This window comes from Amphiura filiformis, chromosome 17 (genome assembly GCF_039555335.1).
Source record: "Amphiura filiformis chromosome 17, Afil_fr2py, whole genome shotgun sequence".
Lineage (NCBI taxonomy): Eukaryota > Metazoa > Echinodermata > Ophiuroidea > Amphilepidida > Amphiuridae > Amphiura > Amphiura filiformis.
This window is the reverse complement of record NC_092644.1, coordinates 40,333,063-40,347,950: the sequence shown is the minus strand read 5'-3', so window position 1 is coordinate 40,347,950 and position 14,888 is coordinate 40,333,063. Positions and strand designations below refer to the sequence as shown.

At 38.5% G+C, this 14,888-nt stretch overlaps 2 protein-coding genes across 7 annotated transcripts in view; both read right to left on the bottom strand.

Moving 5' to 3' along the window:
- LOC140137791 (aldehyde dehydrogenase family 3 member A2-like) overlaps positions 1-13,054 on the bottom strand; it is a 47,739-nt gene extending 34,685 nt beyond the window's left edge. For 5 of the 6 annotated variants that reach the window (XM_072159560.1, XM_072159557.1, XM_072159558.1 and 2 more), the window contains exons 1-3: positions 12,998-13,054; positions 2,922-2,982; positions 2,505-2,648 (exon numbers count right to left, since the gene is read on the bottom strand). In XM_072159560.1, coding sequence (XP_072015661.1) covers positions 2,505-2,648; positions 2,922-2,945 — 168 coding nt within the window. In that variant the 5' untranslated portion in view covers positions 2,946-2,982; positions 12,998-13,054. Of the gene's footprint in view, positions 1-2,504; positions 2,649-2,921; positions 2,983-12,924 lie in introns of all 6 variants that reach the window. The other variant, XM_072159559.1, reaches the window with a different exon arrangement.
- LOC140137210 (uncharacterized) lies at positions 10,602-11,336 on the bottom strand. The gene has a single exon (XM_072158861.1). It carries the CDS (start codon positions 11,334-11,336, stop codon positions 10,602-10,604), a length of 735 nt encoding a protein of 244 aa, XP_072014962.1.
- Positions 13,055-14,888: the final 1,834 nt, after the last annotated feature.

Sequence of the window (14,888 nt, the reverse complement as noted above, 5' to 3'; positions counted from 1 at the left end):
AAGTGCTCCGTAATTTAAGTTTGTTCGGCTTTAAATTGGCCAAAAAATAAGGCCCATAACATTGTGTATTGATATAGAATGGCATGCATGCAGTTGGGCGCAGCACATGCATACCCTAGTTGTGTGTTGCATAATGCGTGACAGGGGCACACTTTATGAATTTATGTGTGCGTAAAAACAAAAAACGAATAATTGCCTATTATAAGCCGAACAAACTTTCGTATCTCTGCTGCATTGATTGAATGGATATTTTATGAGCAGATTGATATTCATGGTTAAACTGGATATCTTAAAAATGAAGAGATAGATATTCATGATTCAATCTCCACTGGATATGAGCATGTTCATCTGGATGTTCATGTTGATGGTGTTGGTACTGATGGATGGATTCATCTCAATGGTATTGGTACTTCACCTTGTCTGGTTTCATCCAGTGAGACAACTCCTTCATGGCACTCACTATCTCATTCTTTGCATACATGGTCTCAACCATCAAAGCCTCTGTTTTTGGCTTAATTCACATAGAATTGAAATAACATTAGATTAAACTCCCAAATTATAAGTAACAAGTTTCCAAGTTTCACAAATTATCATCAACACTGTACCAATCATTTTGAGACAACTGATGCATTGACAGCTATTGACACACAATGTGTTTGAATGGATATTTATGAGCAGATTGATATTCATGGTCTATAGCTTGGATATCTTATGAAAAGCTGGATGGATTCATCTCGATGGTATTGGTACTTCACCTTGTCTGGTTTCATCCAGTGAGACAACTCCTTCATAACACTCACTATCTCATTCTTTGCCATCATGACCTCAACCATCATAGCCTCTGATTTGGGCTTCATTCACATAGAATTGAAATAGCATTAGATTAAACTCACAAATTTGAAATTATTATTAATAGGTACCAATCATTTTGATACAGTCTGCATTATCTCTGCTGCACTGACACACAATGTGTTTGAATGGAAATTTTATGAGCAGATCAATATTCATGGTTAGCCTGGATATGAGCAGGTGGGTGGGTTCATCTCAATGGTATTGGTACTTCACCTTTTCTGGTTTCATCCAATGAGACAGCTCCTTCATGGCACTTATTGTCTCATTCTTTGCAAACATGACCTCAACCATATGAGCCTCTGTTTTTGGCTTAATTCACATAAAATTGAAATATCATTAGATTAAACTCGCAAATTATTATTAAAAAGTTTCCAAGATATACATTATATACCAGTGGTAGTGTTACAAAAAATAATAATAATAAAAAAGCGCAGTGATTTATAGTGCGCTACGCACAGGCACAACGCCTAGACGTTGATCCACAAGCCTCAGCACACTTTACAGGTTGTCGCTGACCACTATGGCCCCACATCATTCGATAAACCATTAAACAACCATTCAGGGACTTTTGCTGCTTCAAGAGCGCACACCCTAGACATTCCACAAATAACCATCGCAACCAGGATCAGCTCCCCGAGTTTTGTACGGGTTACAATGAGACAAATTAGCAGTGAGTTCCTTGTCCAGGGAATTTCAAGCTAACTCAATTTTCACGAGAGCGTTCTAGGCACCGCCAGGGTTCGAACCCGCAACCTCTCGCACCATAGTCAAACACCTTAACGATTGAGCTAACTTGACTGCAACCAACCATGGCATGTTGTAGAAACATAATGATCATTCAGTCTTTTTATGCAATACACCCACCAGTACCACTTGAGTGAGAGGGGTGTCGATTGGGTGTCTCTGCCCATCACTTTAGCATAGACAGTCAATTGCTTGTGGGTAGTGCAGAGGTTCTGCCGGGGTCTCTGCCCATCACCTCAGCATAGATAGTCAATTGCTAGTGGATAGTGCAAAGGCTCTGTGGGTTCTCTGCCCATCACCTCAGCAGAGACAGTTGATAGTGTGTGGACAGAGGCTCTTTACTAGAGCTATTCCACAAGGGCCAATTCTAACATTCAAATATACCAAAGATCCTGCATGTACACACCTAACGGATCTGTTACTAGGAAAACTTTTAAATCTGATCCGCTTCAGCTTTCCTTGATTACCAAGAAATTAATAATAGTTCAGTTTTTTAAATACAATCATACTACAGTGGAAATTCCAATTGAATGAACACAGCCTGACATAGCGTGACGATTTTTTGCGTACACTGTGTGCATGATGTACGCCAGCGTGTGGGGGTGTGCGTGCGTAACGCAGAAGTTAATCCAACCATGCCAAGGCACTTGTGATTGGTTAGTATTGTATGTGCATTCACATTGTAGTTTGAAATACGTGAAATACAATTGCGGTTGGATCGAATACAGCTGTTGAAAGCTGTGTTCATTCCATTGGAATTCCCACTGTAGTATACGATCACATTCACCAGTTCAAGCTCTTATGGTAGCTAATATTTGACAGTTTACTGCACTGTATGTATGTAATGTATCTTTTGACTGTCCATTCAATAGTGCTTACAGTAAATAATTTGCATATGCATTACTCACCTTGTTTAGATCTCTTTTCATCGCATCACAGAAGTCCTTCTCATGCTCATCTATCATTCGGTACAGGTTTTTCAAATGTTCCAGTCTTGTTGCTAGTGATTTGCATTTCCCTGCGTTGAAGGCCGCCCGGGAACGGTCCACAATCTAGCAATTAATAATACATCATAATTTTTGATATTATTTTGATGAAATACAATCAACAAGTATTCTGCTATACCGAGGACATAAACAATGATAAAACAATGCGCCTAGATACATAGCCTACAACAATCATGTATGTACGGTCCCGGATGTACGGTACACTTTTTTCTAAAATAGTCTGGATAAAATGGTTGATTTGGCAGCTTCAACTGAAAAATAGTACTATACAATTGCCAAAGTCTTATTTTGAGAAATCTCATCCAGTTTTTAACTTACACTTTTAGCATCAAAATCAGCCATAATGTCAAGCAGTCACACCTTCCTGGAAAATTACGAGCTGAAAAAAAGAAGAGAAAAATGTGCGTTGCCAAAATCTAACATAAAGCCATGCAAAGTATATGAGTTTCCCCATTAATTTGAAAACAAACATGGTACCTAGTACTGTTTCATTTTAAAAATTTATTTATTCAGTATTTTCAATTTCATTATTAGTCAAAATTCAAAATCAAATGCAGTCTTCTAACAGATATTTGGTTTACTAAAGGTTTAGATATAAAGAGTATAATATGAGAAGCCAATTCATGCAGATTACATTTCCGGTTGAAAAATGTTTTTACCGCAAAACTTTTTACTCTTTTTGAAAATTGCAATAACAAATTCATCTGCCGGCATGAATTTCAAATATGGATGGGCTACGGGAAATTCAGAATTGGCCTTGCTTAAATATTAAAGCTATATTACAATGCCATGGCAGTAAATTGGGCAATATATGCCTAGAATGTAAACCCTAATAAAATGTATGCATTTATACATGTACACCAATATAATTCAGACCAAGCTGGCAACCTTTTTCTTGAACAAGTTTGTTTCTTAACCATCCCAATCACTCATTAACATTCTCGCTGTTCATTTGATCAACCTTACCTACTACGACAAAAACCAAAAAGGCTTTATAATATCAGACTCTACATAAACGAGTGACCAGTGCAATTCATATGTTATCACATGACTTGTCACTTGTGTAATCTGTATACAGAGTCCATGGACTAGCAAATGCACTGCAGATATGCAGTAAGTAAACAAAGGATTACACAAACGCTGTTTGTTGACAGTCTGGGCCTGGCAAGCTTGCTTTGGGAGCTGAACATACACACTGACACAGTGAAGCAGAGGTACATATGGTATGGGAAATAAGGCTAACTTTCAGGTCCTTTTGGGATCTTCCAGCCTTTTGCTCCATATGTATCTTGTTTGTATATTTTTTGATGTTATGTAATGTTCTTGATTTTTATGGAAATAAAAATATAAAATAAATATGAATAAACATCAGAGAACATTGAGTGCACAATAATTTCATGTACCAGGTACCATCGGTGTATGTTACATGCTTGGTATTTGCCTTTTGTTTTAAAAAGGTGATTATTTAACTTATAAAATGAGGAGCTAACCATGTCTGTAGGGCAAAAATGAGCAAAATTATGGGTAAATGTCTTTTTTCAAATTCTGTGTCATCATTGACAATACCGTACCTTAAGGGTGTACTACACCCCTGGTCGATTTTGTGCCTATTTTTCATTTTTCTCAAAAATTATAGTGCATTGGTGACAAGTAAGATTATAGGGGCAAGGACTACAACTACTGCACTGGAATTTTTTTTCAACACAGACAACAATTGTGGAGTTACAGTCAAAAATGAGGGAAAACTAATATTTGATCAATAAATCAATAACTACTTGCCAGGAGTTGCTGAATTTTCAGTGTAGTAGTTGCAGACTTGCAGTCCTTGCCCCTATAATATATACATATCACACTTGTAACCAATGCATTATAATTTTTGAGAAAAATGCAAAAATAGGCACAAAATCGACCAGGGGTGTAGTACCCCCTTAATGAATTTCTGTACAAAAAGCAAGTAATGCCACGGCGACCCATTTTACACACAAGAGATCACTGCATGCATGATAACTTCTGTATCATCAAGGATAAACCATCAACACTTTTTTTACCTTCAACCGTAAGTTTCTGGTGTCCAAATTTCAAGTTTCTGTATGGGGTTTACACAGTTTTAACCCCCTGAGCACTACCTGCCGATCTAACATTGCCTCTGATTGGTCAATTACATGATATCTTCATTTTAATCCCCAATCAGAATTGAGCTTTGATAATTGATAATGAAAAGTTCTTTTTGACCAATCGGCAGGTAGTTCTCATTTTTATCTAAGCAGGGTAATCCCATCAATGAAAACACTGACCTTCCTGGGGGCCCTGCAAAAGCTGTACATTTACAAATTAAAACACAACTTTTAAAATAGAATTCATACAGAGTACATGAGGACAAATACACATATGTGACATGATCAAGGGGAATGAGTCACATGTTGGCCCTGGTTGAAAATGAGTTTTACACCTGAAGAGCTTGTTTCCAAACCGTGTTAAGTCAACAACCCCATGTGTCTCATTTACTTGTGTGATACAAATAATCACAATTACTTTGATAGGTTTGACATTTGCAACAATGAGCTGTACCATCAACAAGCCAATTTTTTACCATAACAATGCTGCATAAGAGTTAAGCCTCACACAGTTATTGTGCATCCATCTACTGTTTGCTTTGTAATGGTGCATCCAACTGAAATTATAATACCTCTCATTGCAATATTGCACAGGTAAATCAGAAACGTGGGTTTGTGGACTTAACACGGTTTGGAAATAAGCTCTTCACATGTTTCTAAATAGGACATTTAGAGCTTTCAGAAACTGAAAACCTCATGTTGATACGATTGTTCTTTGTAAAGCTACATCAATTTATCAATCCCTGAAAACAATATAAAACAAAAGAATTTTAACACTTTCTTTGCCAGTATCTCAATATCAATATTAGCAACATCCGACTCATTTCCCTTGATCGTGTCACATATTTGAACATGAAATAATTATGTTTACATTATAAACTTATGCTGATAAATTAAATTGTCTTGGTTGAGGTGCACAGAAGTAAGGAAAGACTCATTGTATTGAAGCTACTATAAATGTTAGATGGATGATAAGTAACAGCTCTAACATTGATTGTACCACCTGTTATCAAGCTTTATGTGGTCACAAGTTGGATTTGGAGTAAGGAAAGCATTTTCGTGTAATTTTGTACGTACCTGCATACCCAACACATTTTTCAACCATTTTTCACCATGGCCACTAGTGCCGTACTATTACGCTGCCTTTTGTATTCGCCGAAGAGGACAATTTCGACCTCCTCGTTTGTTTACAAACAGAGAGGTAGACAAAAGGCCTGTCAAAACTGTTCCGCTTGTCCAAATACTCTTAAAGTATCAAAAGGATGGTCCACAATAGAGTGATTCACGCAACATGAATAGGGGCTAGGGTAGCGCTAGGTTACTTTTTGGGGTCCCGGACCCACCAAAATAGAGTTCGGACCCCTTGTTTTTACATTTTCTGCAAGTTCAGGGGTCCCTGCAGACCCCCAGTTTTTCAACCTAGCACTATTGCAGACATACTATTTATGCTGCATTTGTGCAACTCGGACTCACCAAACTCTACTCCGGACCCCCTACTTTTTAATTTTCTGCAAGTTCGGGGGTCCATGCGGACACAGGAGTGTTTAGTTCTAGCGCTACCACTGAATAGGGGATTAAAAAACTGTGAAGTATAGGACCATGTGCTTCTTTTTGTCCAATTTGGCATCAAGATTTTGAATGGAAACAGTTCAGACCCAGAACACGATCATGTCAGAAATTAATATTTTGTTCTGGGTCTGATTATTCTGACTACATGGCCACCATGTTATCTACATTGTAGAGCTATGATTGTTATGGTGACTTTTGGTCATTTTACACCTTCAAATGTACTCAAAATTTACACACATGCACTGTTATATATTTGGTTGGGTTCATGAAGAAACACACTTGAAGTCATGATGTACAATCTACTATATGTTTTATTCTACTAAGCTACAAGCATTGCATTCAGCTAGAAAGTCAGGTTCAGAGTGAGAGAGTTGACATCTAGGCAGTTTTGCCTCTATACTGTATTTGTGCATAGCTAGCATAAAGTTCATAACTAGGACTAGGTCAATGTCCGAACTAGGTCAAGTTCTCTGTCATGCTACTAATTGATTTATACACTTGTTTGTTTCTAAGATGAAGGTCTTTAGCAGAAGTTATTACATTCCTCCCTTCTAAGTTTGAAAGTACAAATTTTATATAAACCAGATGTTTCTTTTTTCCAAAACAAAGTTGACCTTAATTTTATAATTTGGTTTCTAGGTTGGTTTGCAATTTAGCAAATAATATGGCAACTACAGATGCATTTTGAAAAACACAAAAAGGAAATAACTTTCAAATAAAATTGCCTACTATATTAACTACTTCTAAAATTTAGCTTTTGAGATGAACAATCCTTGTCAACATAATTCTTATTTTCTCACCACCAAAGTTAACAGATTTCCACTAACAGATGTCCACAATTTTATGTTAGCTTCATACTCAACTCAATTCAAATTTAGCTAATTTTATGATAAAGCATATATGATGATATACAAAGCATATTTTGTTTTAACATAATACTTTATAATCAATAGTTCCATGGTCAAATTCAAGTCCAAGATCAGTATCCATAAAAAAAAATAGTTCCAAAAGTTATAAGTCCAGGCGTTTTGGGGGATGGCGTTCACGTATTGGATACCGGCGTTCAGAAGACGCGGATTGCTCTGGCATGATTATCGCGGGTGCGACTGTCGGCGTTGCGGGTGCGACGGTTGGCGTCATAGTGGCGGGTGCGATATTACGTGGTGTTGGTACGGGTGGTACAACTGAAGAAGTTTTAGTGGGAGGCACTGAAGTGAGTACCTCAGGTATTGTTATGTTACTTTCCTGGGTATGGGGTCAGTTTCAGTTGATTCCGAGGTAGATATCAGGTGGTCAATATGAACATGGCGTTCAGATCCATTTACACTGACAATGTAAGTCAGAGGACCAAGTCGCTGCATAACAGTACCGCCAATCCACTTTGCTGTTCCACGAAAATTGCGCACGTTCACAAAATCTCCTGGTTGGAATGATCTTACTTTCTGACGCTTTCCCTCAGGTACTTTCATTTGTTCTTGTCTTGTGCGATTTCTGAGTGTTGGTTTAAGTAAACTCAGGCGAGTCGTGGTGCACGCTTTCAAGAAAAGTTCTGCGGGTGCGATTAGTAAAAGTGTGCGGCGTGTTGCGATAGATGAACAGAAAGTTCGCTATCTTGTGTGTAATGGTACCACGCTCATTTAGGCTAGTCTTCAGGGATTTCTTTACTTCCTGAACTAGTCTTTCAGCTGCGCCATTACTCGCGGGATGGTAAGGTGGAACACGAATGTGACGAATACCATTCCGTTCGAGGAAAGTTGCAAATTCACTGGAGGTAAATTGCGGCCCATTATCACTAACAATGGTTTCCGGTAACCCAAATGCGGCAAACCATGTGCGAAGATTATCAATAGTCTTGGCAGTAATGGTAGAGCTTCCCATGGGTATTACCTCTGGCCATTTAGAATAGGTATCTATCATGACAAGATAATGGTGCCCATCTTTTTCGGCAAAATCTATGTGGACCCTTTCAAATGGTCGTGTGGGCCACTTCCATGGGTGTAATGGTGTAGTGGGTGGTAATTTCCGGACAGAAGCACAAATGGAACAACAGCTTACCATTTTCTCAATGCTTTCATCCAATTTTGGCCACCAAAAGTAACTGCGCGCTAACGCTTTCATACGCGACATTCCTTGATGCCCATCATGGAGCTCAGCTAAAAGGCGATCTTGTAGGGAACTTGGAATTATAACTCTTCTTCCCCACAAGAGACAGTCTAGCTCTGTGGATAATTCATGTCTGCTGAATCCAGAAAGGTTTCAAAACAGGGTCGTCAAGTTGCTTTGGCCATCCATAAGCTGTATACTCCCATGCTGAGACAACACAGGGTCACGTTGTGTAGCTGCCCCACTTCAGCAGCTTCCACAGGCAATTCATCAACAAGCGAAACATTGAAAAGTGCTTCCTCATTGCTAGGATCAATCACATCCTGGGGTAATCGCGACAAAAAGTCCGCGTTACTGTGTGCTGATGTATTGCGATATTCAATATCGTACTGATACGCTGATAATATCAAAGCCCACCGCTGTAACCTTTGGGCTGCGAGTGTCGGTACTGCATTCTTTGGACCCAAGATTGTGAGAAGCGGTTGATGATCAGTAATCAGTGTAAATTGTCGACCATACAAGTACAGGTGAAACTTTTTCACTCCAAAAATCAGCGACAATGCTTCTTTCTGTGACTGTGCGTAATTCTTTTCACTTTTGGTAAGCGTACGTGAAGCAAAGGCTATAGGACGTTCAGTCCCATCTTCCATGATATGCGATAATACGGCACCGATGCCATACTGAGATGCATCACAGGCTAATCTCAGTGGACGATTCACATCATAGTGAGTCAATACTGTGTCAGACATCAGCTTTTCCTTGGCTGCTTTGAAAGCTTGATCACATTCAGGTGTCCACTTGTAGGGAACATTGTTACACAAAAGCTTATTCAGTGGATGAATTAGCTCACTCAAGTTAGGAATAAACTTGGCATAATATTGAAGCATTCCAAGGAAAGACCGCAACTGGTGTACATTTTGAGGAGTAGGTGCTTCTGCGATTCCCTGAACCTTTTCAGGTGTAGCAGCGATTCCTCTGTCACTGATAATATGACCCAGATATTTCACTTGCGTTTGCATGAAATGACACTTTGCCTGCTTTAGACGTATTCCATGTTCCTCCAATCGCGATAGTACAGCTTCCAACCGTTGTAAATGTTCCTCTTCCGACTTTCCCGAAATCAAAATATCATCAATGAAACACATGACTCCATCAAGTCCCTGTAGGATTTGTTCCATTGCGTTCTGGAATACACTAGGTGCACTGGCAACTCCAAATGCTAGCCTTGTATATTGGAATAACCCTCTATGTGTATTTACAGTTAAGTATTTCTTGGAGTCGGGGTCAAGCTGCATTTGCTGATATGCTTGTGACATGTCCAGGGTAGAGAAAATTTTCCTCCAGCGAAGCGTTGCAAACATGTCCTGGGGATTAGGTAGTGGATATTTGTCCACTTCTATTTCACTATTTATTGTTACCTTATAGTCCCCACAAATCCTCAGCGATTTATCTGCTTTGGGAATTACCACAATTGGTGCTGCCCATTCAGCATGCGATACTGGCTCCAATATGCCTTCCTCCAACAAGCGATCAATCTCCTTTTCTACCGAATCGCGAAGTGAATATGGCACAGGTCGCGCTTTGTGAAACTTGGGACGAGCATTTGGCTTGACATGCAGTTTGGCTGTATGATGCTTCATGGTTCCTAATCCCGGTTGGAACACAGCTGTATGTTTGTTTAACACTTCCTGCATACTTGATCGTGATGATGGCACTGATGTTGCATATGTCGCAAAAATCTCTTTCCAATTCAAGCGTATGACTTTGAGCCAATTTCTACCCAACACAGGTGGTTGACCAGTTACCCTTGCTACCACTAAGGGTAATTTCACTATTTGCGCGCGATAGGTCACTGTCACTTCACCCTGACCGACAACAGGTAACCTGCCACCTCCATAGGTGGAGAAATTGCTTTCACATTTACTCAGTTTGACATGTGGAAACTTTGCATTGAATACATCTTGCGGTATGATGGACATGGCTGCACCAGTATCAACTTCCATTGGAATAGCTTTTCCATCTATGACCACAGTCACCATTATAGGGTCTGAGCTGTTTGATCCAGGCAAATTGTGAATTCCAAGAGTGTGGAGATAGTTACAGGTTTCATGCATTTCAGTTCCATTATTATCTTCCACCTCCTCCATACCTTGCTCATCAACATAATTAGTTCCTGAAGTTTGTTTCTTTCTACATACTTTAGCCAAGTGTCCTACCTTTTGCAATAATTACACTTGTAAGTTTTATACTTGCAGACATTGGCATTGTGATGTTCACCACAGCGATAACAGGTAGTTCCTTGATAATTTGGTTTACTGTTCATACTTGTTGGCGGTTTATGCTGGATCCAGGGATGCTGTTGACCACGATTTCGGTTGAATCGTTTAGGTGTGGAATGTACTTTATTCACATTTCCACCCTTGTGGAGCATATCTGTGTCTTTCGATGCTGCTTCTGATGCTACGGCAATGTTAATTGCTTTTTGAAGATCTAAGTCGTCTTCTGTCAAACATTTCCTCTGAATGTTTTCTGCACGAAGCCCACAAACAACGCGATCACGAAGGGCTTGATTTAGAAAATCACCAAATTCGCAAGTGGTTGAAAGTCGTCTTAGCTCCGCAACATACTCTCGGATTGACTCTGTAGGCTGTTGATCCCGTTTGTAAAATTTAAAACGTTCAGCAATTCGTAGTGGTGCTGGTGCCAAGTGATCCGTTAACAATTTAACTAATTCATCAAATGTTTTGGTAGCTGGATCTGTTGGTGCTGTCAAACTCCTAAGAAGTTTGTATACCGTTGGCCCAACAAGGCTGATGAGAGCTGCCACCTTCTTGTTATTTTCCACACCGTTCACAATAAGAAATTGCTGAAAACGTTCCATATACGATTTCCAGTCCTCCATACTACTGTCAAATTGACCCATTTGTCCTATCATGTAGCCAGCCATGGCTATGATGAACTAAGTACAGAACTATACTGGTAAATCAAGTCTTTATTAGCTGAAACTTCTTGGCACCAAACAAAACTGGTTGTCAAGTCGAAAAGTTGTAGTTAATAGGTTGAAACATCCTCGTCGCCACTGTTATATATTTGGTTGGGTTCATGAAGAAACACACTTGAAGTCATGATGTACAATCTACTATATGTTTTATTCTACTAAGCTACAAGCATTGCATTCAGCTAGAAAGTCAGGTTCAGAGTGAGAGAGTTGACATCTAGGCAGTTTTGCCTCTATACTGTATTTGTGCATAGCTAGCATAAAGTTCATAACTAGGACTAGGTCAATGTCCGAACTAGGTCAAGTTCTCTGTCATGCTACTAATTGATTTATACACTTGTTTGTTTCTAAGATGAAGGTCTTTAGCAGAAGTTATTACATGCACCAAATATAAATATGTTTTGTTTAAGTCTTCAGTTCATGTGGTAGGAAGTGATATTTTGTTTTCATTGAATACAGTGTACCCTGAACCAGATAGGGCCAAGAGCCTCAGACCTTCGTACAGAGAAGCAGGACAGTGGAAATCATAGTGACGGAGGTGTGAGTACCTCGGACTAGTATAGAACCCCTGTTGTTACTTTCCTATTCAGCGAGGATGACCATGTTGTCATCCTTGTCTATTTACAAACAGAGGTAGACAAAAGACTTGTCGAAACTGTTCCATTTATCCAAACACTCAAGTACCGTATCAGAAGGATGGTCCACAATGAGTGATTCATTTCTTGGTCGAGAATCTGCTTCAGTCACTCAATTGTCGCCAATTTTAAAATGTATTATCAATTCTTATAAAAAAATTATTCAATTTGTGTACATTGTGGAACATTTGTTACTCCGCGACTAATCATGCTAATACACGAGAATACAACGCTACTTTACGTGTCCATGTGAGGTTATCTGCGTACAACAGCTTATTAGGCCAAGTAAAAAATAAAACATGTTTCACGTCCGGGTTTTCGAAAAAAAGGAGGAGGAGGGGGCTTTTTATTTTCTATTTTTTATCGCAAAATTGGTGTAAATACCCATACTTATAGCTGTTTTAGCGTATACAATAATGTCTGGAAAAAGAAGGAGGCCCTTTTTTATTTGTTGTTCTGAGAGTTACACCCCCTCCAATGATCACAAAACCTTCCTAAAATGTTTCTTGTATCTTAACAAGGCTATAGAAAGCATTCCAACTTCCTAGACATATTTTTTGAAAAGTTATAACCGAATTTCAAAAAATAAAAATATATTTGAGGAAACCTCAAAAAAGGAAGCGGGAGGGGACGTGAAACATGTTTATTTTTTTATTTTGCCTTACGCACAGCCATGCAAAGAGTATATTCCACAATGTACACAAATTAAATGATTTTTCTACAGTAGAGTTTAATGTTTAGTACATGTCGCTCGATACTATTAAACATGATGGTATAAAGTTAAAAAAATGTCACAATAGTATTTTACAAAAAAATTAATAAGCTTAAAAAATTATGTTCATGTTACACTGTCAATGATTTGAGTGAAACATGATGATGTAGGAATACAATTATAAAGTCACCTGAATTGAATTATAGAAGGCAAAATATAGGAAACATTCGAAACAGTCTGCAAGTTTACCACTGTTTACTTACGAAATCGTGCTCAACCTTGACTCGTCTTTGGTTTGTTTTGACCTGAATGAGCGGAAGTAGCAAGCAAGAAGTGATCAAATTAAAACAAAAATCCCTTTAAAAAGATCGAGCGGACTGCCTGATGCTAGCCTACCTCCGTCAGGCCCTATCGCGGCGGCGTCCTACTTTACCCACAATCCTGTTCGTTTTTACCCATAATCCTGTTCGGCCGCGAATAGGGCCTGACAAAACTTGTGTGTTAAAAAGTGTAGCACTTTCTAGCCTGAATCCTTCCAGGCCCAGAATTGCGGCGTCTTTATATTACCCACAATCCTTCACGTTGCCTTATTCAGGGCCTGAATTCGTAACATGAAAAATTTTGGTGCACTTTTTCGTCTGGAGCCAGAATTCTGGCTCCACGAGCGTGCGCAGTAGGAAACTTTTTCTCATAGTCTCCAACACCGCCAGTTTTGTTCCGCTCAAACCATTGCAGCTGAGGCCCGGGTTGAGGAGACTATGTCATGAATAAGTAATGAGCTTGCGTCATAGCTTGCATATATTGTCGAAATCTGGACAATCATAACTACAGCCAGCGGTGTATAGACATCATTAATTGATTTTTGCGGGGATTTTTGGAAAAGCAACAGTTTAAGTTTTTAAGTTTAATATTTTTGTTTTTAATTTACTTTCATTGCCACAAATCATTATCATTCTTATTCTTTAATATTCTTCTTATTACCATTATTAGTAGACCTTTTTCCAAGGGGGGGTTGTGAAAAGTGGACTTTCTTCCTAAAATTTGGGCCCCGGATTTGGACCTTCTTATTTAGACCAAAAGTTAAAAACTTGAATTTTGGCTTGTTACGCTCACAAATTGTGATATTTGGGGACTTTCTTTTTTTTGCAAAATTATTTTTTTACTTTTGGTTAAAAAGAAAACCAATCACAAAATGCCGTTCTCTCGACTTTCAATTTAACTGATTCCCCAAAAACCCAGAAAAAAAATCACGCTGTAGTCCTAGTACTTTCAACCAGGGTCCAGGGATGTTGTTTCATATCAGTCTCTAAATATTTCAACAAAACTGATTGCAGAATTTTGCCCTATGCCTTCATTAAGATTTCTCAAAAGCAACCGCAAAAAAGTCGGGTTTATATAAAGGGCATTCAACGTTTTAATAAATAAATTTAAAAAAATACAAATATTTTGACAACATTTAAAAATGTTTTTCTTTTTGGCAGAGTTTTTCATGTAAACACGTCTTCATGACCTTATGTTCTTAGGGAGTGTTCATGACTTCTTTGGTGGGGGTGTAAAATGTGGGGGATCAAAAATATTGGGTTCTAAAAGGGAATAAAACCAGTCCTTAATAGCGGAGGCCGGGTAACAAAATTGAGGGTAAAAGTCCGGGGTAAGATGTACCAGAAGGCATGCACATTTTAATTCTTTTAATGAAAAATTGTGTTTCATTTTATAAATTCTAACATTTACAAGTTTGTGTTTTTTTAACTGGAAAACGTATCACCGAATACATCAAATATTGATTAGTCCTGAAAACACACAGATACCGGCACATGTTATATTTCTTTTCATTTTATTTTTCTAACACATGACTGATACAAAAAGGATAACAACTTGATATGGTCAATATGATTTAAACAAACATCAATTTATTTTAATTGAAAATACACTAAGAAAAGTTGCATTAATAAAAATCAATAAAAATTGGAGGAAATAAAACTGCTTTTAACATGAAGTACCTGATATCCAGATTACTCAGTTTACTTATTTTTGAAAGTTGCCACGTCCCCAACTTTTGTCCAATCTGCAACCCTAATAAACTATGACCAAAGAGGCCTAGCCAATTCTGAACACCTTTTCATGAAATTGTACATCACTCATCACTGTCAGGGC